The 26,481-nt window shown below is 43.0% G+C and overlaps 1 protein-coding gene across 1 annotated transcript in view; it reads left to right on the top strand.

The window, feature by feature from the left end:
* The first annotated feature begins 945 nt into the window (after window positions 1-945).
* UNC80 (unc-80 subunit of NALCN channel complex) overlaps window positions 946-26,481 on the top strand; it is a 2,521,865-nt gene continuing 2,496,329 nt past the window's right edge. Inside the window, exon 1 of the mRNA XM_086955549.1 lies at window positions 946-1,163. Coding sequence (XP_086811675.1) covers window positions 1,069-1,163 — 95 coding nt within the window. The 5' untranslated portion in view covers window positions 946-1,068. The remainder of the gene's footprint in view (window positions 1,164-26,481) is intronic.

Consider the following 26,481-nt stretch of genomic DNA (forward strand, 5'->3'; position numbering starts at 1 on the left):
AACCCCCGGGAATGACTGCTTCCTACAACCAGAATGGAATCAACATTCAGAGCAATGAAAACAAGTTCATTTGATGCAAAGAACTGTTTACAAAACCATGTCCAGCTATTGTAGATCTGACAACTTAAACAAAACAGCAACAAAAAACAAACAAGCATTGGGATAGCCAATAGGTCTCGCATTTTGGACCCTATAAGAATGTAGTTATGGAGCAGAATATCCTTGGTGCAACAACACCAACTGTTGCATGACTAAACACTTACAGGGTCCCACATGCGAGACCTATTGGCTATGCCAGTGCTTGTTGGCTTTACAATTCTGTTCACCCTACACTGACATAGCGTAATGCAGTGGCCTCACAGAATCGCTGATGGCCAACCCTGTAACAAAGCCTGAAGCCAACTGACACACAGTAGCCAATAGCTGGAGGGTCCAACCAGAAAAGGCTCTTTCTGTATCTGTATGCTCGGCGATGTGTGATAAGATAACTTGAGCTGTCACCAAGCAACTCCGGCAGTATGTTGGCGAGACCTAATAAAACCATTTAGCGGCTAGCTTCAACAGAAGGGAGCATCAAAATCCTAGGTACACTATATTAACATTATTTGAAAACCATGCTGAGTAAAATGCAGATGTTAAATGTAAAATGGCGGCCTTGACGTACATTTTAGATTGTCAAATGACCTGCTTGCCACGAGTAGTTGGACCGTATGCAAAGCTATATGAATTATATATATGTATATATGACGTGGGCGGCGACTCTAACTCGAGGCAAGCCTTTCCCATCTACATATAACCGCGCCCACTTACCGGCCACGGCGCAGCAAAACGACTCTTGTGATACGCTGCATCTGACGTCGACGTTGAATTGCGCGTGACCGTCGACGTTGGACCAATGCACGCGTTGCGTTCCAACATGACGAGGGCGCGCAGACCAGTCTCATTAGACTGTCGGAAGCGCGCACTGGAACGCATGCGCGCCCGGCATTAGCTAGCTGGCTCCGCTGTCCGCGGTGCTGAATGTGAGAGCAGAAGCTACGTGAGCAGGCGGACCAGGGCTGAAGCGAAATGGTGAAGCGAAAGAGCTCGGAGGGTCCAGAGCAGGAGCGTGGAGGTCGCGGTGTGCCGTTGCCAATCCAGATCTTCCTTTGGAGGCAGACAAGGTAAAGAAAACCCTCCCCGTCAAAAACGAAAAAGAGACGTCCTCACACTTCCTTGAGGGGTCCTTATAAAAACCCCGTCACACGGGATCCCTAAATCAGCCCCTTTGTGAAGCCACCCAAAGACCTCAACCGAGACCACAAACCCCATCAACACTGCAGCAGCCACCGCCACTAGCTACCTTACTAGACACTGCAAGAGCATTTGCCGAAAATCAGTACTGTACCTCGTCACATCTACCGCCGGTAGGGACCCCTACCACATTCCCATAATAGAATCTTCGAAAACAGCCTGCCACTCATACACAAGTCCTCCCACAGATTAACCCATTCACAGACCTTCAGCACTCCAGCCCTTTACCTCACTTTCACAACAGCCCCGCAAGATAGGTAACTACTACAGCCCTCAGGAGCACCATTCAAATTAGCCCACACAAAAACGAAACCCTATCATGAGACCAATCAGCACAGTTCCCAAGAGACACTCCTCCCAGACCCATAAAGAGACCTGCACTAGAGCATCCCACGTGAGACTACCACACGACAGGCCCATAGGAGAAGCCGGCTAACTAATTCTCGGGATTGTCACTTCAGATCTTCACACTACACTCCCTATACATATAGTCGTGCAGAAGCAAATTACAGCACCAATGAGAGATGCCACCAAAGTACTAACTAGAGACACTGTTCCTAAAATAATCCACTGGAGAGACTCCCAACCACAGCCTTCACAAGAGACCCCAACAACATCCTGCATAAGAACCCCCCACTAGCGACCCCCACGCCACTCCACATAATACACTTCCTATATCCCCCACAAGTTACCATACAAGGCACCTCACAAAAATATGCACCCAGTAAAGCCTCATGATAGACTCCACCATAGCCAAAATAAAAATATAATTAAAATTCACTTGAGCGCCCTAACCACAAACCTCAAGTAGCACCACTCCATCATAGCCCCATGAGAGTCCATTACAGAAGTCCCCAAATGAAAATTATCCACTGAGACCCACAACAATAAACAGTTCATCAAAAACTTTGTGAAAGTTCTCCAATAACACTTCTTTAAAGATCTAACCTTGCCTCCTTGAGAGACCTACAAAACCTCTGTTGCACAACCGTGACCCCTACAACCTACACTTTGATGAACTCCACACCCCTTACGAGAGGTACCACTGCTGCAGTTGGTTCCAACGTTGACATCCACTATAGCCCTTTGATAGACCCCTAGCCCACATAAGAACCCCTCACTGCAGCCTCCACAAATCACACATGCCACAACCTCTATGAAAAGTCATACACCAAACCCTTCTGCAGAACCCCAACAAAATCACTACTAAAGACTCCCCTATAACTTCCAACACAAGTCTCTTGCACAAGAGTGGCCCTCCCTAGCCTCCACCAGAGCACCACCGCTCCCCAAAAGCCTTTTCACATCAGCTCCTCGCAAATGCATCCTCTGATAGGACTACCCCAACAACAACTCCTTACAATCCTACCCACAATTCTAAGGATCTACAGCCACCTACCGATCCAGCCCGTTCTCTTTAGTCCAACCAGGGACCAAAACCACTATCCCCAGCACAGCACCATTCCAAAGCCCACCGTCCCAATGTATCCAAACCACAAAATCCCAGGTATCATACCTACCCACTGTATTCTTCACCATAAACCCCAACTGTGCAAATCCAGGTCATTGTGTGGTAGAGACAATGTGTAGCACCTAGTGCACCAATTCATCCCAGTCGTGAGTTTCCATGCCACTGCTGCCCAACCAGACCTTTTACACGAGGCTTATAAGGTGCAGTCAGTCCTGCCCCTCTGATCCCATACCATTGACTTGTCCTATGCATCCACCCACCACAGTCTTTCCCCCACAGGAACCCTTCCCCAGCTCCGCAAAATAAAATATTTTCTAATAGCTGCATAAGATTATCCAGAAGAAAATCACGAACAACCAATGAGGAATTCTACCCACCTCAAGAAATACCCTCAGCTTTGAAGGCAGTCTTTGTGATCCATAAGGTCAGCAGTACTGCCGTTTATTCAAAACTGGCAATACAAGGAACACCAACATGTGGAGGTTCAAAGTTCCTCCTGTTTGCTTCTGGATCCTGTGCCCTTTAAAGGTTAGAAAGTAGAGAGTTAGAAGGGGCACAGAACAACTGCAACAAAAAGAACTCAGTAACCTGAAAGGCATGGACACCACAAGAGAGAAGACTAGGCCCACACCTGATTGTTTTTTATGTAAGTATACTTATCCCCAGACAAGGTTCAATAGAGGTCCTTCAAGTCACATAAGCTCATTGGTGCCATACATCATCACCATCAGCAAAAGTTAAGCAAATATTCCAAAGGGATGACCTCCCGATCTGGGGCTAAGGCAGTTTAAGGCCACCCTGCAAACGTGACCTGGACAGCTGGATTTAAATTTGATTTAAAACCCCAATGCACAATTCTTTTAGAAGTGTTTATGGAATCATTGCTCTGTATATAAAATCATTGCACCATGCAGTTACATGAGCTACAAAATAGGGAAGGTACTGGATTACTTCAATTCACACATCAGAAAAAGACGATAGAGCACACAAATTCAAGTGTAGGTTCAGGAGGGAAAGATCAATGTCAGCTTTTCGGGATCTTTATAAGGTGAATTGACATACAAATATTTTGAACTGAACTCAATTATATGGTGGCTGTCCTGAAATTCTGCTTTGGTTGATATCCTGCTTAAGTAAAATGGGATACCCCTATGATAGAGAATGGACTTGGGCCAGGAGAGTGCTATGGCCACGCCAAAATCAGTATTGAGTGTTTGAAGAAAGAGGAGCAGGTTGAGGTCTATGACCCCAGTCATCTCTCACTCTCTTGCGTGGCTAAAGTGTAATTTAGGTAGAAACATGCCCTTTACACTGGGGTCAATATTGAAACACATTTTATTTGAGAAGAAAGTTGAAAGCTTATTAGTTTAGTAGTAAAGTCCTAACTTTACTACTACTAAACTGAGACAAATCCTAATTTTAAAGTTAGGACTCCTAACTTCTGTAAATACCGAAATGAGTAAGTGTCTTCTGTGAATACCAAAATGAGTAAGGGCCTTCTGTGAATACGAAATTGGTAGTAAGTTTAGGATTTTGTCTTAAGTTAGTTCTGTGAATCAGGCCCAATATCTCGAGCATGGACTGCAGTGGAGCTAGATTTATCCTTTTGAAAAATATGTGTACAGATCAGAATGAATAAATAAAACATACATTGAGTAGACTGGCTAAAAATGATAGACCTGCGCTACATTGACATCGTAAGATGGAAAAGGAGTCGAGTTCCACATTGGGGTGAGATTTGGTGGAGATGTAGAAAATGAAGCACACAAAAGGTGGGCGTGTGGAAGAGTGGCAACACTAAATCATGGCTGCAGTATGAGGGGTACTGAGTAGATTGGAACAAAGTTGTGACCATTTGGCACAACAGCTCAATTTAATGTAAATACTAGTGGGAGACAACACACTGGGCTTATGGTAGAGTAGGCCAATGTTCCAGACATGCGATTTAATACCAATATAATTGATATGTAGAAGAGTATCACAACATTATAGATATAGCCAGAGAGGCACAAGTTTGATCGGTATTGAGTACAGTGACACAGTATAACTGTCATGTGGTAGAAGGGATAGTATAATGAATGTGACACTGGGTGGTGAACAAGAGACAGAGTGTCCCTATGAGCCATACTTTGGCTGTAGTTGCACGATAATATGAGCATAGGTTAGAGTGACATGGTAGAATGGAGATGAAAAAGACTACCATAATATGCTAGACAAAGAGTGTAGTGGCACAATTTGGTGGGCGTGCGATAAAGCAGCATAATTTATTGTACATGGTGTAGAATAGCACAATTGGATGTCAAGGTGATACACATTATCTTAAGTGACCAAGTGTAATGGACATATGGAGTGTAGCACATCATGGTGGCCCAGCAGTATATGAGTAGAGTTCAACAGGAGGATACACCCATGCCAGATATTTAGGATATCTGAATTAGATCAAGCTCTCTTGGACCAAAAGTATATGTCCCTAGGATGCAGAATCACAGTATAATGGACTTTGCGTAAAATAGCACAATATGATCAACATGGGGAACAGTTATACAGTATGTTGTGCATGGTGTATCCCTTCAAACGATGCCTAACGTGACTTAAAGGCACTTCATAGTGGTTTGATGTTCATTTGTATAGTATGACGGACATGGTGTAGAGTGGCATAATAAGATTAACATGGTCTAAAGTGGCAATTCAATAGGCATAGTGTACAGTAACAATCCAATTGATATTGTCAAGAATGGAAGAGTACGATGGGTGTGGTGTAGAATGCCACAATACAATTGATATAGTCTAGAATGGCACATTACAATGGACATAGTGTAGATTGGCATAATACGATGAATATGGTCTGGGAGGCACAGTGCGCCTGGTGTAGAGTCGCCCAATGCACATGGTATTTTTCAGAATGGTTATATGTGATAGACCTGGTGAATAGTGACACAATGTGGTGTATATTGAGTTCAATGGCATAGTATGATATAGTTGGAATAAAGTGAAACATTGTAATCGACTGAGAGCAGAGTGTCACAATATAGTGGCTCAAGTGGCCAATATGACTGTAGAGGTGTAGAGTGGAACAGTATTAGAAACAAAGCAGATCAGTTGAATATATTGGGCACGAGAAGAGCAGTGGGATGTGCTGGAAATGGCTGAATGGCACAATCAACTGGACATGTGTTAGACTGGCACAATGTGATGAACTTGGGGAAGAGAAACACGGTATGATGAGCCTGGGAAAGAGTCACTCTAATGGATGAATAGGGTGTCGAAGCTGTAAGGTTGAACTTGTGGATTAAAGGGAAGTGCAAGGCGGTGTCATATGGCCAGTGGTGTCGAAATATGAGATGCCTTGGGTTAGAAACCTGGCCAGTGAAGGGAACCTGATGGTAGAGTTTAGAAGGAGAAGATAGCTACGGAATATAAGAGGCAAACGACTGATAAGAATCTTTCAGGCCATAGAGTATGAATTTTAACTTAATTATTTTGGAGGAATTAAATATTTTTGGAAAGGGGGAAATTAAATCAAGATGTGGACTCTTGGGGTGGGACAAGGTGAGGACAGAAAGATCAGTCCTTCTATTCGAAGGCGTCCATGTGCCTGATATCGGAGTACTGAACAACCAGGTATTTATGGGGGGCAGGTGGGGAGGGGGGGTGAGTGCATGCTGTGAAGGTGCTATGCATAAGGATCAGGTATTCACTACCTCTGGAGTCAATGAGCTCCCATCTCTGTCTGCTCTTCTGCGAAGGAAACCCTTCTCAGTCTCAGCAGTGTCATTGAACCACAGAGCTGTAAAACATTTACATCAGAATGCGTTCACCCTCTTTTACAATCCTGCACTGATTCAGGTACAACTCGTGCCGGTCACCTGTTAGCAAGATTTCAAGAGACTGTATTCACCAGTTCCAGATTTAAAAAAAAATGATTTCCCTTTACCTAGTCTGTGCAAGCCTGATTTCATTAATGAGCTGTTTGTCCTGATATGTTTTTTCAGTACGATTTCCCCAACCAGCTGTGGCTTTTAAGTGTTCTGTTTACAACCTATTGCGATCTGTGGTGGTAGATTGAATGTTTCACGAGAGCGGGTCATTCCAGATAGAGCCAGAAGCTGTGCCTCGAGGGTTTAAGATAGAAGACGTGCCTTCGCCATTTCATTGTTCTTTGCATGCTTTGTATTGTTTCTCGGAGTAAGAAATGAATGAATGAATACATATAACGTCTTCCTTTACTAAATGGCTTTCCACGATGCAAGGATTGTGGGGAAATAAGCAGTGCTGCGCCTCGATTGAAAATCCCGAAATAAATCGGAATTTTCCTTTATATTTTGTTTGGCTGTTGAGAAAAGGCAGCCATCCAGGCTGTGTCTGCTACTGCGAAAATATTGTGTTTTCTAGAAGCTTTTAAAGATTTGTGTCTAATGGCAACAATGACTGACCGGGCTATGCTAGTGTGAACGTGTTGTAAATACCTGCTGCAGGGAAATTTACCGAGGGTGGTCATGCTTTTATCATTAGCTCAACAGGTACTGATGATTCCTTTCAGTGTGAAAAGCTCGCCTCACCCGGTGTGTTTGAAACAGTGTTTTTTTTACAATTTGCCTTTCATAGAAGTGCTCTGGAGGGGAGCTGGGTGAGCAGGCGTTTTCTACGGTAATATGTACCCCCATTTTTCTGAATTCAATAGAGGGGATACAGGAAGGAGGAGTTTGTCTGATGTAGGACCGGTTCTTAAGTCATTTTTCTTCACCTCTTTTTTTTAAATCGTTTGTGAAAATTCTCCCCTCGCCCCCCCCCCACCCCCCACCCCCCGCTGTCGCGTTACACCCACTTTCTTAACATAGCCTTCGTCTGATTTTTGCTTTTCACTCCTCTCTCCATCTCTGTATCGGTGCTGTCTGTGTTTCCGCCACTGTTGTGCTCCATTTGGCTGTAGGACTGTAACATTCTGAGGGTATGGGAAATGAATGGTTCCCTAATCCCCAGGGGCGGATTGGCAAGGCGGGCATTCGGGCATGGGCCGAAGGGCCTGTGCCTCAGTGCCCTCTGTGGGCCGTTTTTTTCTCCCCTGTCCCAGTCCACAGAGAGTGGACTAGGAAAGGGGAGAAAAAAAACCGGCCCACAGAGTGCATGGAGACAGAGACACAGAAAATGAAAGCAGCCTCGCTGTGCGGCCGGACGATTGTCAGCTGTGTGGCCTCTCCTTCACCCCTGCCCTGCCAAGCAATCAAGCTGAGGCTGGGCTGGGGAGGGGTGATTGTTTGCAATAATCGGCCTCCCTGGGGGCCAGGTGTTTCTCAGGCCTTTGAGCCATTTGCACCTCGGCCCCCTGGCGCCCATGCAGCCCTGAAAAGGTGTTAGTCTTAGCACCTCGCCCACAGCTTTTCACATTCAGGGCATAGTGGGCGAGGAAGAATGGGTCTTGCTGTGGGGGCCTGGTGATGTTTGGATTTTTTTTTGGTTTTTTTATTTATTTATGCGATTTTATATAGCGCGGACTTTACCCGAAGGTGTCAGAGCGCTTCACACTAGGGACAGCAATAATACATGAGGAGAAAATTATAAGTGGACAAATTACAAAAGCAAACGTTAAGTTACATGAATCAAAAGTGACAATAGTGAGCAACCAAAATACAAGAGGAGCAAACGATACATTACAGGAGGAAAAAGTGATATGTGTGCAGGTTACAAAAGCGTACAAAATACAAGTAGAGGCATAATACTGCAATTAATGGCAGACACTCCAGCACAAGAACAAACGTTACGTAGGCAATGGTGGCACTTGTGCAAGTATCTAAAGCAAACAAAAGTGAGAGGTAGCAGACAGTGTGTTACAAGAGAAAAATGACGTGTGCAAGTTACAAAGGGTACCATAGACAGGTACATGGGTAATACTACAGTAAATGGTAAATACTCAAACTGCCAGAACACAGTGGGAAGGCACTTCCCATGCACCAGCTTCACCTCAGCCTCCCCCCTGGCTACCTGGCTACCTTGGATGACCCAGAAAGCTGTGTTTTGTGCTCTCCAGCCAGGACATTTTCCCAAGGCCTGGAGGGTTGATTAATTTACTAATTGCAGGGGCCTTACCTCTCTGAGCTGAAGGTCTGGGGAGGGCTAAGTAGGTTAGTAATAGCAGGGGCTTTGCTGCTTTTCAGGTGCTCCTGTGCTGGAGGGCTGGAATAATTTTGTGACAAAAAGGGGCCTTGCTATTTTTTTTAGTTGCTCAGCATGTAGGCCATTGTCACCTTGGCCCTGTGTCCTGTGCAATAACAGTATCCTCCCACTTTCATTCCTTGTCTGTGCAAATGGTGTTTCATGAAAGGGCACGCCCCTTGAATGTGGGCCACGCCCCTTAAATATGGGCCACGCCTCTTGAATGTGGGCCACTTTTTTCGTCAGTGCCCGGGCCGAATTGTGATCCCAATCCGACCCTGCTAATCCCTACGCACAGACAGTATTTACTGTGCTGCGGAGCATGGAACACGTCATGCAGCGGGTAACATAATCACTTTTGTGTGAAATGAAAAGCTGGAGGGGAGCTGAGAAAGGAAGGGGGATCGCGTGTGCAATCGGTGTTCTCTCGCAGGGAAAGATATCCAAGGAAGAGGCGGATAAGTAAAGGTGGTGAAGGGGCTCGAGGGTGAAAAGATGGAGCTAAAAGCAGGAAGAGAGGCGAATGTTGAAACTGACGGAAAAGGCCGTGGCCATCATGGTGTTTAGTAGGAAAAGCTGAGCTCTCTACTCCAAGTAGATGAGAGAAAGACAATTGGTAGCCCCCAGGGCTCAACAGAAAGTAATGAGGCACATGTAGCATTGCCCCCTCATAGGGCTCTCCTCATCCCAGTCATATCATAGTGAGGGTAATGATTGAGAGGCAAAGGACGGACACATGCAAGGGAGAGGGAGAAAGATAGATCTAATGGGGATAGGAGGAAGAGATTGGAGTTTGCCAGGGACAAAGGCAAGGTCAAGGTAAGGGCCGGGTAGCTTTTGTTGACATGGAAGACAGAGTGATAGTAAAGGCGAAGGGAATGTTCTAAAGGGAAGAAGATAGAGATAAGAAAGGAGAGAAGAGGTTAACACACAGATGCGATTAGTAAAGGACACGGGAGGGAAGGGCGATAAGGGAAAAAGGAGCGAAAGCTGAAAAGGAAATGAGAGCAAAGAGATAAGGATCAGGGTAGGGTGACATAAAGAGAAGGGGGCAAATGGTAAGTGAAATACCTCTTTAAAATCGACTGAAAAACTGGAATGTACTAAAAAACTTCAAACATGAACTTTGGCAACCTAGCTCTCTGCATTCATGGGAGTTCACAGACTTCTTCTAATTACTTGTTACAGGATGATTGCCTCCAGGAGGGATACCGTATTGTATAGTTAATCGAACTAGTGATCTATTTAAAATGTGTGCACTCAACTGAAAAGGTGACTCCAATTGCCAGTTTTTATGTTCTCTGAAATGCCGTGAGCAAATAGGTTTCACGGCAAAATAGAGTGCTAGTTTTAAACATGGCACATAAATATTCTCTTATATTTTAATCAATCTATCTTATTTCTGTGTTTATATCTCTATCTATTTGCTAATCTGTCTGTCTATTTCTCCATCCATCTGCCTGATGTCATCTCTGTACGTCTGTGACCTAGCAACTACAGCAATTAGCGTGTAGTTTGAGATATTTGCAGTTGATTATCTCCTGTTTAAGGTAAATACCTGAAAAAATCCAAAGTGATAGTTTTCAAGTCATTATCATGCAGCACATCTTCACCGCCACCAATTGGATGTTCTGACCTGTAGAAGGATGAATCGGGAAAGAGACATGTAGAAGCTGTATGGAGACGGCACCTCACAGTAGCTATAGAGGAGGATGATACCGATTATTCAGTCTTTATCTTCAAATTGCCTTGCTGAATAATTGACCTACACATCGTAGATTGGTGGGGTGGGGATTGGGATTTTGCACAGAGGGCCTGATTCACAAAGCTAATCTTACACTTTGTGTAAGTTTACTTTTTTAGGTATTCACAAACCATGAGTCAATAGTAAGCTTATGACTGCGGAGAATCCGCAGTCGGGACGGAGACTCCACACATAAAAAGATAGGTCACACTCCCAGTCTGAGGGGAGGAGGGTAAGAAACCCCACCAGACAACAGAAAAAAATCGTCAGAAAAAAAGAGTAGGGTTTGGGGTGGCTTGCCCTGGCATCGGGCTGAGCCACCGCCCAAGAATGGGGCAAACAGTCTTTCTGCCCCCTGGAATTTGATTGGGGCCCAGAACCGACCTTTGGCATGGGTGAGCTGGGCCCAGGCCCGGGACTCCAATATTCCAAGGGGCGCTGCAAGGAGCTGCCTGACTTAATGTCATGCAGCTTGTCCATCTCACTTGGTCTCAATTGGGTCCCACCCACAGTAAACACTAAATTGTCTTTCAGCTCAGAGTCACTCCGATTAAGGGCCATCCCTGGGTTTACCACAAACCTGTCCAAGATGGGGGGGCAATGCAGAAACCTAGTAGACCCTAGGGATATACTTTTTTGATTTAGGAATAAAATATACCCTGGTGTTACGTCTGTCCCTTATCCTTGATGCCCAACGGTCTTTCTGACACTCCCCTGGGGTGCAGAACATCCCCATGGCTAGGGAAACGAAATTTGGATTCTTTTGTGTGTAGTTTTGTCATATGGACTGGTAGAATGGAGTTAAATGCAAATTTCCTCTTACTTGCCGTACTACATTTTTGCACTGTTCAGACCATTTCTCTTAATAAAAATGGTGCCCCACTTGTGCGGCTTGTCCTTGGCCATGACAAGACTCGCATGATCCCTAGTTTGATCCGTTCCTGGCACGTGCACTAGGCAAGGCAAACAAATAGGGTAGCGTTTTTATCGGGAGAACTGTGGGAAATCCGAGTGGGAGTAATTGCATCGATATGCAAAGATCCCGGAACTTCCCCTCACAGAAATGTGATGACAATGTGTGATTTTAAGCAAAGTCCAAGGTTTGCAGGGCATTGTGGGGAATTAAAGATTGTGGGATCCGCACCAGCAGACCATGCTGGACACCCGTGGGTGTCAAGTTTTAAAAATATGTAGGGGTTTAGTAGGTTTCCCTGACCAAATTGGGGCTCAAATACCGTAGCTATTCCTGTCGCCAAATCAGGTTTCTTTTTCAACAGGAAATGTTGATGTCTCCATGTTGTATTTTTGGGCCTGTTGCATCACAGTCACTAGGCTGAGTCACAGAAGTGGGCAATGTTTTATAGAGAGAAGTGTTGGAATGCTGGGTGGTAGGAATTTTGTGGATAGCCACGGATTCCTTAACTTTTCCCTCACTGAAATATGAGGCAAATGTGGGATTTTAGGCAAAGTTTGAGATTTGTGGGCCATTGTGGGTAAGAAAAAGTCATGGGATCCACGCAAGGCACATTATCCTGGACTCCCCTGGGTATTTTCTTTTCCGAAAATGTGTGGGTTTGGTAGGTTTCCCTGGTTGTCAGTCAAATCAGGGCCCACCTACCGTCGCTAACCCCACCACCAAATAGGCCATTTGTTTGACAGGAAGTGTTCATGTCTAAATGTTGGTTTATGGGACCTGTAGCATCTCAGGCACTATGCCAAGCCACATAAATGGGTAGCGTTTTTCCAACCGGAACTGTTGATGTCTCCATAATGTGTTTTTGGGCCTATTGTGTCATGGGCGCTATGTTGAGACAGATGAGTGGGGTAGTGTTTTATTGGGACAAGTGTTGGAACACTGAGTTGCAGGAATTGTTTGGATCCGCACTGATTCCAGAACGTTTCCTACATAGAAATATGAGGAAAATGCCTTTAGCCAAAGTTTGAGTTTTGCAGGACATTGTGGATAAGAAAACATCATGATATCCATGCAAGGCACACCATGGACCATTCTGCATATCTAGTTTTCATCAATGTCTGGATGTGGTAGGTGTCCCTGATTGGCGGCCGAGCCAGGACCAAATACCACAGTTACCTCCATCACCAAATCAAGACATTTGTTTGACAGAAAATGTTCATGTCTACACATTGAGTATGGAACTTGTTGATCTGAGGCGATAGGCTGAACCACACAAGTTGGGTAGCATTTTTTATCAAGAGAAATGTGGGAACTCTGGGCAGTAGGAATTTTGTGGATACCCTCAGATTCCAGAATTTTCAGACACATAAATTTGAAGAAAATTATTGATTTCAGGCAAAGTTTGAGGTTTGCATGGCATTGTGTGTAAGAAATTGTTGTAGGCACAACACTCTGGACTCTCCTGGTTGTCTTGTTTTAAACAAGATCTGGGGTTTTATAGGTTTCCCTGCATGGCGGCTAGGTACTGGCCCAAATACTGCTGCTGCCCCCATTGCCAATACAGGTATTGTTTTTTGACAAGAGATGCTGATGTCTCCACATTGCGTTTAGGGGCTGTGGTCACAGGCCCTAGCTGACCCACAAAAGTGGGGAAGCATTTTTAATGAGAGAAGTGAGAAAACGCAGAATATTATAAAACTTGTCATTTTGAATTGAATTTCTCTACATAGTTGACTTCCAAAATGTTAGCCAGTGTGCAAGCGAGATCATATTTTGCAAGTTGTTCTCTGAATCACATGATAGTATGAGTAACCCAAAATTCAAAGGTGTTCAAATACCATCTACTCCTAAATTCAGTATCCTGTGAACATTTCAGAAAAACAAAGGGTTCCTTCATATTCATTTTAAATTCATTACATTTTACTATATGAATTGCTGCCTGGTCAGTATATAATGAAAAATCATTACAAGCTGCAGCTCAGTTGTTTTCTTTAGATATCACTTGACTTTACACAACAAACAAAACGCTATATATCCGTATGACCAGTAGGGTCTGCCGGGCGTAACCGTATGTTACTTTTGTAAATCTGCCACCAGGGTAAACATTACAAATGAAAATGTCTCTAATCACTTTTTTATGCTTAATGTAATTATTCTTTAGTTGATAGATTAGTTTCTTTGGAAAAACCATGAGTAATCTACATAAACAATCCCTTGCTGATTTTGATTTTGTTTCTAGTTTTCGGAAATAAATGGCTTTCTAGGTTTTACACCACAAACTGCTATTAGGTTGAAACGTATTATTATTTTTTTTTTTTTAGAAAAAACTGACTACCAGTTATAAAAAGTTTAAAATTGTGGTAAAAAAGGATTTTCCTATACAACTTTGTATGTTCCTAAAAACTGGAAAGTTAACGATCTTAGCACTGCATACGTTTTGTTGATGCCATTTTCAGAAAAACAAAGCATACACTTTCTTCCAATTAAAAAAAAAAAAGTAGCTATATTTTGTCTTTAATTCTCTGTTCCCTCCAAGAAAATCCATTAACCCCGGGTTCCTGATAATCCCCTGGTTGTGGGAAAAATCAGAACACAAATTTAGCTTGGATACATTTTGTGAAAACATTTTTTTTGAGGGTTTAAGCACAAAGTACCCCAAACATCAAAAGAAAGGTTTAGCACTAGAAGTGGAAAAGCCTCAGCAGTAAGTGAGTTAATTATCTGAAACACTAAGGGGCATTGTTACAACTCCCTTTGTGTTGCTCTTGCACCTCACAGCTTAAAAATGAGATTTATGAAGACATGATAGGCCACCTTGCGTGGCCCTTAGTGGCTTCATCAATCTCAAGTAATGCAACACAGCACAAATTGCTACATTGCGTTACTCTGAACCAGGGAGGCATTTCCAGGGGTGCTGCATGGGTGTTTCCACGCTACATCCATGGATTTTTGGGAGTGTGCCAAAAACCTACACCTCTCCAGGTGAAGCGTAACTTGGTGAAATACCTTTATTTCTCCTAGGTTTTTCCTCTTTTTATGTGTTGCATTCTGAAGGACACATAGAGGAAAAAGCCTCAAGGGATTGTGTTGTGCAGGAAGGTGCCCCATAGTCATTGTCCTTGAGCCTTTTCCTTTGCTGATTTTGTCTTTGTTAATTGTTATATAGTTGACAGGATCTTTCTTAATAGAAACCTTTCTTAATGCTTAAATACTTGTGTTTTATTTACCAACCATAAGCCCTTTCTGTCAACCATCAACTCTGTCAGCATTTACCCACTCATATTCTTTCACCCTATTTACCCACCTGACAGTCCACACTCTCACGTATCCAGGCACCCATACATCTATTGCCTGATTCCTCCAAAAATCTACCTCCTCACCTATATAGTAGCCCGTTCACACGTTCCAATTTACCTCTAAATAAAAACACACTGAAACTCATAGAATAAGCTTCATGCTTATTTCCTTTTCCTTATATATGTATTGTTGCTTTCTATAGTACAGACATGACCCTGTGGTGACATAGATCTTGAAAGAATTAGACAATCAAATAGTCACTGAGAAAGTCAATGAACTAATTGATGACTGGGAGGCATTACAATTACAGAGGTGCAGTATTTACAGAGTGAGGTTCATCAAAGTAAGGCATTCTGAAAGCAAGATCCTTAGAGTGTATAAAGTTTAATAAATTGCATCTGAGATTTTAGATTTGTGAATAAATGTTTACAAAATGGTCTGTAATTAGAGAACATGGAGTGAAGTAGTGCCCATTCCTACATGGTCCAGTTGGATTATGGTATTCCTACAGTGGAGAGCCATAATGGATTCCCAACTTCAAATACATTTTTATAGTGAGTTTGATGCCGATTTACTAGATGTTGTTAGGAAATGCTGCTGGAACAATTCAATTTTCATTTTGATCTTGATGACTTCAAAGGAGATGTTAAACCTGATATTAGGAGAAATGGAATTTCATATTTTGGGTGCTCTGCAAATAAAGGATTGTTTGTGTGTCCTTTGGTAATTGCGGTGGGGCTATAGGGATTGTCACTTTCCCTGTATACCCCGATACATATATTTTTATATTTTTAACCCTACCAGGGGTCCACAGACAGAATAAAAGTATTTATGTTGACCCCTAGGTTGTTTTAAGTACAAGTACTGCACAGTTTGGTCCCGTTGTAGAGGGGATTAGACCTCCCTTCTTTCTTTTGATGTTTCACGTTGTTTTACGTGTTGTATGTGCACTTTCACATTTTTCTTTCTTTCTCTACCCTCACCACTGTTTTTCGTCAAAAATAGATTGCGCTACATCCAGTGTGTTGGTCTGCACCCGGATTTATGATGTGGCCCTATGATGAAGCATGACACTGCAAAGTGTGTGAGGGCAGTATTAAGACAAGTGTTGTCTACCATTTTTTAGTACTTCTCTATTGAGTGAGGTGATACTGACAGTAAGGGAGCCAGAGAAGTCTCAGTCCCTTGTCTCTCCCGGTGTGCTTTTCACCTTTGAGTTCTTCACATAGGGTATTCAAGCATAAGAGTCTCTTTGGAATGAAGTTGCTGCAGTTCTCTAGCCATTGTCAATTTTTGTAGAGGTAGATCATAGTGTTGGAAGTGGGGATTTGTGGATGATGAAGGCCAGCTTCAGGGCATTTAGTAGGACAGTAATTCCCTCCAAACACACAGGGTTCAACTGTATGTAGGGGGATTGTCAACCGGTTGGCCTGTATCATCCTGGTGGACCATACGTCTGGGTCTTAATGACGGTTTTTGTGTTTTTGACAATTTGCTTTCCATGTGTAAGTAACGCATTTAAAATGGTAAGCTGTTACATTGTGTGAAATGTTCTGAAGTAAGATACACACTCACATGCTGCATGTATAGTAAAGAACATTGTAAATATTTACTTTGACAATTTTGTTGTTATCACCAAAGCAAGAATTTCACTCACTTCAGGTGTTTCTCAGCCAGTAAGAATATTTTGCTAAAGAAGTAAGAAAAATAGATACCTTACAAATCAAAATGTGATTAAGCTCCTACACCTTTACATACTTCAATTTTACTCCTCTTAAAGAGGAAGGAAGCTGAGAAAAGATCACTGTATAAACACAACTTCTCATCCTCCTGCTTGTTACTGCGTGTCTTTACAAGCTGCGTTCATGATTGTGTGCATGCCTTAAGCCGCTTCTCTCTGTGCCATACAACATCCCCACTCTTGCCGTACTTGCTGTTGGCTCATCGTTCCTCTGCCTCGTGTCTTCTTTGTGCAAGGAGGGCTTCCACCCCTCGAGGTTTGCCTAGGTTGGTCAGTCACCTGGGCTGAAGAGCCGAAAACAACGTGAGCAACAAGTCTATTCACCCCAGCTGTAGGTACACAGTTTTTCTGTAAGGTAGGGCTGTGAAACAGTGGGAATTCACATTTCTGTTGAGGCATGTGGTGTTGAGGTGCTACTTAAGCAGAGTCACAGTGGGGTGTGTTTTGAGCTGATACGATTTGATCTGACTCAAACTGAGCGGAAAGCTAACAGTCAGGGCTTGTATTGAGATAACTCTTCTATAGTGGTCTCTACTTAACATTTTGAGTAACTGGTCACCAGGATTCTGTATTCTCAAAATCATTATGCTACAAGTATCAATATTATTACAAGGGAGAAACTGGTAACTAATGGCAGAGTTGCCACGTTGACATTAAAAAAATCTTGGAGTGTAACTACTGTGTACTTTGAGAAGTACAAGTGCATTGTTTTAGTGGCTACAGTTTCCACAGTTTCTTATTAAATAGCTAATCATTAACTGCTGATTTTTCTCAACTTCTCTGATTGTTTGGAAACATGCTAAGCAGGTTGAAAGGTAGCTAGCAGACCAGTGGAAATGCATTTGATAATGTCATTCAAGACATTGGTAAGTTGGATGGTTCTTAAACATCAGGGAACTTAAGAGTCACACGTAGCAATCAATATTCACATGTTTTGATATTGCTATTAATTCCAAGAATACCATGATCCTAACTGACTCTGCAAATTGCAATACTGTAGTTACCAGTGCTTTAGTAAACTGAATGCTGGCATCCTCCACTTTTAACTATTCTGAGTCAGACTCATTATATGCGTTTGACTTGGACCTCTCTGCAGGGTGACCCCAAACTTTAGCCTTCACCCCTCCTGTTTTGCTGAATTTGTTATTGTTGGCTCTAGTGTTCTGTGTCCTTTACCACTGCTAACCAGTTATAAATGGCATGTGCTCACTCCCTAAAACCTGGTAAAATTGACTTACATCTGGTTTGCATATTTAACGTATTTGTAAGTCCCTAGTAAAATGGTATACCGTATACCCAGGGATAGTAATTGAAATGTTACGTTCTAGTGTGCCTGCAGCACTTATTGTGCCACCACTTAAGTAGCCCCTTAAAACATATTTCAGGCCTGCTTATGCAGACTGTATGCAGTTGTATGCTGCAAATTCAACTTGGCAACAAACACCGTTTGCCAAGCCTAAAACTCAATTTTTATTACATATGAGTTGCTCTAAACCGCCCATGGGGCAGGTGCACTGAATTTAAAAAGTTGGACATGTACCTTTTAGTTTTACATGTCCTAGTAGTGAAAAACACACAAATTCATTTTGCACTATTATGAGGGCTACCTCTCTCATTTGATAATATTCGGTTACCTTCTTACATTTAATAAGTGAAAACGTTTGATTTGGAGGAGGTAGACATTTCATGTTTGGTGTCTGGTGAGTTGTAGTTTAAAATCCTCTTTAATGGTAAAGTTGAATTTTAAGTCACAATTCTGTAAATGACACTTTTTGAAAGATTACATTTTCTTGTCCAAACCATTTGATACCTGCACCCTGTTTCCGGGTCACATGACTAGCTGTAGTTGGCCTTTTGGCCTTTATCTATTTCTCCCAGACTGCCACACAATCGAGAGACTGGGTCTCAGCATGATGGACCATCAAAGCTCTACTTGCACTTCAACTCACACGCAAAGAATTTCACACTAGCCTGTTTTGCCTGCAGGCATGCTGGAATCAAGCAGGGAGGCAGGAAATTCCAGACACGTCTGTAGGGGAAAACCTGAGAAGTTTCTTCCACTGCAAAGGCCGCATCAGGTAGAAAATTTTGCCTCTCAGACCCACTGTTAAGTTCACTTCTTGGCCTGTGGAAGGCACCTCAGAGGACTGCCCTGCTATTATTGGCCATTTGTGTATTTCAGAGAACTGCACTGCTACAACAGGAAGACTGCCCTACTATCTGAATCATTCCCTGTGGACTGCCCTGATTCTTGAGTCCTGCTTTTCTGCTTGATCCCCAAGTCTTCTAGAGTGACTCCAATGGTTAGTTGGCAGACCTCCTGATCAGAGCCCAAGGGACAGAAAAGGCTCCAACTATGTTGAACCCACACCTGGATCCAAACTGAGTGACTTTTGACCCTACAAATAGTGTCCTTCCTGTCCTGGACCCTTGGAAGCGGTCCTGAAGGCACCCACATAGCTCAAAAGCAAAATCTGGGACTTAGAAAACCTTTCTGCCAAAAAGTGCTCTGAGAGGTGAGAGGGGACCAAGACCTACCCTCTCGCCGATCCGTACAAGGTGCATCGGCCTACCTTCATGGCGGCTCCGGCTACAACAAATCCTGTTCTGCGGCTCCTTGCAAAAGGAGTATCCAACCTCGTGGAGCCCTCGTCAGCTGCAGCATCAAGCTTCGTTCCACTAGAGATTTTCTACTTCCAAATAGCACCATACACAGCATGGAATGTAAGCAGAGAGATTTATTATCCCTTTTTCCTTAAGCTCAGCATGACGCGTTTCGGGTAGCTAGTACCCTTGAGATATATATATATATATATATAGATATATATATATATATATATATATATCTATATATATATATATATATATATGCTAGCACACACCTCCGTGGTCTTTGCGAAGGTCAAGAAAGGACGGCACTCCAAGTTGTTGTTTTTCCCAACAATGGTTTATTGGCAGACCCCCCTGCCCCCCTGACATACGCGTTTCACCGATTTGGCTTCTTCAGTGTCATAAAAAAAAAAAATATATATATATATATATATATATATATATATATATATATATATATATATATGTTATAAAAAGCTATCAGAAGAGGTGTTTGAACATTACTAGAAAATAATGGGAGGCCATAAAATCGCTCACGAATGACCCTATTTCGAAACGAAACCCTCAGATAAAGGAGGGAATGTTGTGGTATTCAAGAGGAACTTTATGAACAGGAGGCAATGAGACAACTTGTGGACACAAGTTGTTATGAAGTCATAAAAAGATCTGAATATGCGAACTGCACAATGGAATATCAAATCTTCCTGGAAGGTTGGAAAAATGAAGGGATATTAAATGAGGGAGAATTCTTATTTCTTCGATGTGAGACCCCTGTCCTGCCAACCTTCTATCATCTCCCCAAAGTCTACAAGGACGCAAAGAATCCCCCGGGGAGACCGATCCTGTCTTCAATTGGTAGTCTCCTGGAGAAAACTTCTATGGTCTGGAGAGCAGACTATAGTAGAAAGAGCATAGACGTTTACAATGGGGCCCTGAAAAAGTATAAGGAGGCTGTTCTGGAAGCTAAAAGAGGTATTTCACAGCAAATTCAAGAAGCAGAAAACTCAGTTAAATAACTTTTTAAATCTGTTACTTTTTTAGCTAAACCACAACAGGTTAATTCGTTGAAACCTGACCAGGCTTTTTGTAATCAGCTGGCTGCCCTTTTCCAGAATAAGGTGCAAACGATATATGACAGCCCATTAAATGTTCAGGCAGCTAGCTATCAACCTTCCCTCGCCAGGGAGGCAGTGCTGTCCAAGTTAACTTGTTTTAAACCCCTTCCTGTAGATGATGTAATGAACCTTTTAAAGTCTATCAAATCTCGGTCACCCAATGACCCCTTCCCCCCTTCTATTATGCACTTGGTCACTATGAGGATTAGTGAAACTCTTACTCCCCTGATTAACCAAGTTCTGGCATCAGGGAAATACCCTGTGGCCTGGAAGACCGCGTGCATTAGGTCAATTTTGAAGAAAACCACGCTAGAGCCTATCGAATAAAAAAATTATCGGACAATTTCGGGTTTACCATTTGTGGCTAAGGCATTGACAGAATATTTAGAGAGCAATAGGCTAATGGCCCCACTCAGCATGGCTTTCGGCCAAGACCACTGACTCTGCCCTGAATTCAGCCTCAGAGGGGATTCGGAGAGTAGTGAATGGTGGAGGTAGGGCAATCCTTGTTCTCCTTGATTTTTTGGCCGCATTTGACACTGTGAACCACACAGTGTTGGTGCGGCGACTACAGGAGGTAGGAATCGGTGACTCGGATTTGGCCCTCTCCTCTCTTTTAGAGAACAGGAAAAAGAGTTTGAGCTGGGACGGCTTACAATCGGACAGTTTTAACTTGCCCTGTGGTGTTCCGCAGGGATCAGCTCTGTCCCCGACGTTGTTTAACGTCTATGTGAAGACACTGGCAATACTTGTCAGGAAACATAGCTTCACATTTGTGTTGTATGCCGACAACTCACAACTGGTGATATCTCTGTTGAATAGGCCTGAGTTAACAGCTGCCAGCTTTCACTCCTGTCTAATGGACATCATGATCTGGATGAGTCTAAGCTTTCTGAAGATTAATACAGAAAAGGCAGAAGTGATTGAGTTTGGCAATGGAACATCACTATGGAACAATTCTTGGTGGCCGTCGGAGGCAGGGGAATGCCCTCACCCTGTTAGGAAGGTGAGGAATCTTGGAGTTATCTTTGACGATAAACTCAATATGTCGGTACAGGTCAACAGTTTAACGTCTGCCAGTTTTATTTTGTTAAAGACCCTTCGTAAAATTTTCCCTTTTATCCCCCTCAAATTACAGAAGACGGTAATGGTTGCCCTTTTTTTGTCCAAATTGGACTATTGTAATGCGATGTTTATTGATAAACACCAGATCAGCAAACTCCAATCATTGCAGAATGCTGTGGTACGACTAATCCTAAAGATCCCTAAGGGTCATCCTACGTCACAGGGAAGAAGGTCATTACACTGGCTCCCTGTTCCTGCAGAAAAATGAATTTAAGGCTCTCTGCCAGGTGCACAAGGCATGCTATGGTGGGGGTTCAGATGACTGTCAGGAAATGGTTAGTCTCTACACCCCCTCATGAAACCTACGGTCGACCAGTCTCGGCCTGATCTGTACTCCAAAGTTTCGATGGGCCAGATGAGGTGGCAGGTCCTTGTCCAGCTGTGCAGCAAACTGTGGAATAAACTGCCAGTGGCGCTGAGACTGCAGCCTAACCTTCTATCTTTCAGGAAAGCCTTGAAATCCCAGCTGTTTTCTCCTGAGTAGATCCAGCTCAGTCCCTGCCCTGTGTACACACATCAGCGCCATCATCATCATCATTTATTGATTCTTTTCTAGCACCACTGGTAAAAGACCTGGCATCCTATGTGAGGGATACACAGGATTTTTTAACACTCATGGACAACATCGTTTGGGAACCGGAAATTCTTTTGATTAAGTTAGACTTTACAAACGCATTTATATGCATACTCCATGAAGATGGCATATCAGCCATACAAGGGTTCCTCAACAAGAAACCTTTGAAATTCCATAAACATAACGAAATGTTGATATGCATGATAAGATTCTGTTTGTATGACACTATCTTTAATTTTTCAGGCAAACTATATAAATAAATACGTGGGACTGCCATGGGCACGTGCTTTGCCCCCAGCTACGTGAACTTTTTTGTAGACTGATGGGAGAAACACGTGGCCTGGGGCGAGATCCACGACCGCTGGATGGATAAGATCATGTTGTGGGCAAGATATATAGATGACCTCTTTGTTGTTTGGCATGGTGATCGGTCCTCTGCTGAGAATATGTCACCGCGCTGTACAACTATGACTGGAATCTGAGATTCACCAGTACCATCAGTGAGACTTCGGTCAATTATCTTGACTTAGAAGTCTTTGTGGAAAATAACATCTTACAAACACGGCTTTACAGAAAGCCCACTGCGGGCAACGCCGTGTTACACGCAGCGAGTCATCATCCAAAAAGCCTGTGCGAAATATTCCATTTGGGGAGTTTCTTCATCTGAAACGAAATTGCTCAGATGAGGGAGACTACCAAAAAGCAAAAGATGAGGTTGGGATAAGATTAAAAAACAGAGGTTATTTGAATATTCTGTGATGTCATTTGAGATGCCATCAGTGATGTCACTGACCATGTCATGAATGATGTAATATGTGACGTCATCAGCAGTGCATTGCGGGGGTGCGAGTTATAGTTAGCTCAACTAACTATAACATGGGAATTTCTATGGTTTTGTATGAGTGAAATGTCCAACCAACTATAACGTCCCTGAAACCTATGGTTTTTTCAGTGAATTCCTAATGTTTTTTAAATGCTAATTTTTAAGTATAACGTGCCTGAAACCTATGGTTTTTTCAGTGAATTTCAAAGGTTTTTTAAATGCTAATTTATAATTATAATGTTCATTAAACCTATCTTTTTTTCTGTGTTTTTAAATTATCATCCCATTCTCAACCTGGTGAAAACTGCAAATCTCACTACTTTTCTATCGATACCTTTTCTGCTAAAAAAATTGCCACAAATGAGAGCTACAACTAACGCTAATTTGTGTCCTGTGTTCGATTGTGCGAATGTTTGTGTTTGGACAATATTGTGTTGGATGTTGATATACTCTGCTTTGTATGTGTGTGTGCTGCATTATGGGTGAGATGTCCCTTCATGTGAGTTTTTGTTCACTCTTCTCCCATTCAGACAGTGTGGTTTTCACGTCTATGCTCATTCAGTGGTGTGATGTTGGCGGGTTGTGTGACTTGTGCTCCTTGTTGGTGTGTTTTATTTTGGCCATGGTTTGTCTATAGTTGTGCTGTACTTAATTGTGCATGTGTGCCATTGTGCCCATCTCCCCCGTCCCCCCACTCCCTGCTTATTCCTCTTCCTGGTGCTGTTGCGTCCGGAATTTTGTTGCTTCACACATAAATGCATGTAATGAACAAATAAGAATAGTTACTTGATTCTTTTAGGTTTCAAAACGTCTTTCTATTGTTTTTAAAATTTTTCCATATAAACAGTTTTTGTAATATTCAAGGACACATAGAAGTCAGAAATGCAACGTATTCTATCAACACACTTTCTAGAACATTGTACAACATGTGCAGGTTAAAAGTTAATACATTTTTCTAAACCTAACAATATTTTTTTGCAACATTTTCTCGAACAATAAATGGCACATGCAGGTTAAAAGTTCACAATTGTTTTAAGTTCGAGCAGTGCTTTCCAAATGCAAGTAGCAGGTGTGGTTGAGATGAGCAAATGTTATCCTACGATATCTACTCCACGTTGAAACTACTTTTTCTTAACCAATCACAAAGATGCTTTTCCACAAAACGAATGTGCACCCTTCTTTTAAAAAATAATGCTTTTCATCTCCCTATTAGGTATCGTCTTGTATGGCAAAAAAAAGTAGTTCCCCATCTTTAAACATATCTCGTATTCTACGAATGGACTGCATGAGCTACAGACATCTATCCATTCCTCCCAGCCATACCTTCAAAATTCTAGTGTGGATCGTAGGACATAGCTATGTTTTCTGGTGCAAGAGGTATGCAGAACAGAGACGTATTGACTTAAACCTAGGTTTACAAAATGTGGACATTAAATGGTTTGGACAGAAAAGATTGAAGTGGCAACAATATCTGCCTTTGGTTAAAACCTGTTTGCATCTCCAACACCCTGACCTCATGATTGTGCACTGTGATGGAAACGACCTAGGCACATTGACTGGGGTAGGTTTGGAAATGCTAATGAAGGACACCTTTCGACAATTGATGTTGCTTTTGCCTCAAACTGTCTTTGTATATGCCAATATATGCCAAAGACACAAGTGGAAATGGTCAAACAAATTTTGTCCGCAGATTGAAAAATCTAGGAAGAAGGTCAACAAAGCTGTGTCTGAAATACCTCGGAGACCATAGAATGGGTTGAGCTACAACAACAACATACGTTTTGATATGGCTGATATCTACAGAAGTGATGAAGTACACTTCACAGATCAGAGAGTTTTTCTGAATAACCTGAAACTGTGTATCCGCACTTATATGTAGCTCCAACTAATAAACACAAGGGCTGTTTTTAGAGCTGGCTTATGTTCCCAATATCGGTTCGCAGAGTGACAGCTCCGCTCCGGCTAGCACAGGGAGACCTGCGGGCCATCAGGCAAGCTCGCAAAGTGATACCAGCGGCCCGTCGGCTCGGCTCGCACAGAGTGCTGGCTCGCAGAGGGAGAGCTCAGCTCTAACTGGCAGAGGGACAGCCATTCACCATTCACCCCCAAACTTTCAATTTAGGAGCTAATCAAAAAAAAGAGAAACTTTTTGGATAATTTCATAAAGATTCATCATACAACGGCAAAGTTACAAGCACATAGAAGACTCCACGAGGGGTCCGCGCAACCCCCCTCCCAACATAAGTGAAGCCCCGGGGCTGCGCTGACCCCAGCAGACCCCTGGAACCGCCCCTGCTATTATTTTTTGAGAAATACCCCCGTAACCTAGCCCACCCAAGGGCCTCATTACAATGAAACGCGAGAACCCGCGACTCCAGTGCGAATTTTTGAGGGGGTTTTTTTTCATGATTTTTTGGGCCTTGGGGGTCTTTCTGAGACCCCCTGAGCAAACCTAGGGGGTCAGAGTTTTTGGGTGACTCGCTTCTACTGAGCCACAAGATGGCTGCCAACACTTCCTGTTTTGGAGTGCTAGCAGCCAATCAGAGTGAGGCTCACGCACATGTGTTAAGCTTCGCCCAGATATCAAAACTTTTATTTTTCTAATTTCTCAGCAACTACTGTACGGATTCACACCATTTTTAAAAAGGTCACTTTTTGACCCACTACCTTTCTGCCAAATTTGGAGTAATTCCGCTCAGTAGTTTTGGCTGTAGCCTTGCACAAAGTTTTCTATGGGAATTTTTTTTTTTCACTTTTATTTTTTGAATTTCTCAAAAACTACTGAACCGATTTACACCATTTAAAAAAAGATAGCTTTCTGAACCAAGCTCTACCTTCCTGCTAAATCGGGGGTACTTCCGTTCAGCAGTTCGAGCTGTAGCTCGTCGTAAAAGTTCCTAGGGAAATAAACATGGAGAAAACGTTCACGATAGGAGCTGACCTGGATAGACTTTTTTGGGGGAGAATTTCAGAAAGATTTGTTAAATGACGCCAAAGTTATTAGCAAATCAAAAAATGGTTTTCCTATGGAAACTAGGTTCTAACTATAACTACCTACAGGCGATATATACATATATCCACTTAGGTATATATCCACTTCCTGGACCCAATTGACACCCCCGCAGCCGATTTGCGGCTGGACCTCGCTTCCATTGGTCTTTGCCTAATGAATTCACAGGCCACCCACGACAAAGGTCAGCTACTGGATCCGATTTTTACAAACATTCAGGACCTTAAAACCCGCCCGCCCCTCCCTCTTCCCTGGACAGACCACTTCCTGATCCCCATCGAATGGCACCTCGATACCCCCCCCCCAACTGCCTAAAATCAGAACTCTCATCAGGCGTTGGCACAAACTCATACCAGAAGAATGGACATCCAAACTCAGGGAATCCATCCCCTCTCCCTCTCAGAACCCTATAACCGCCGATATTGAATTCAATGCTTGGCTCACCCAATCATTGGACTGCCTCCTACCTCGATCTATCACCCTCAAACGCGCCAAGAGAGTCAACCCTTCCCCTTGGTACACCCCTGAACTGAATGTTCTACGGAAGGAATGCAAGAGGACTGAACGCGCATGGAGGAAAGACAAGTCAGCAGATAAGAAAGACATGTTCCG

This window comes from Lissotriton vulgaris, chromosome 2_1, assembly GCF_964263255.1.
Source record: "Lissotriton vulgaris chromosome 2_1, aLisVul1.2, whole genome shotgun sequence".
Taxonomy (NCBI): domain Eukaryota; kingdom Metazoa; phylum Chordata; class Amphibia; order Caudata; family Salamandridae; genus Lissotriton; species Lissotriton vulgaris.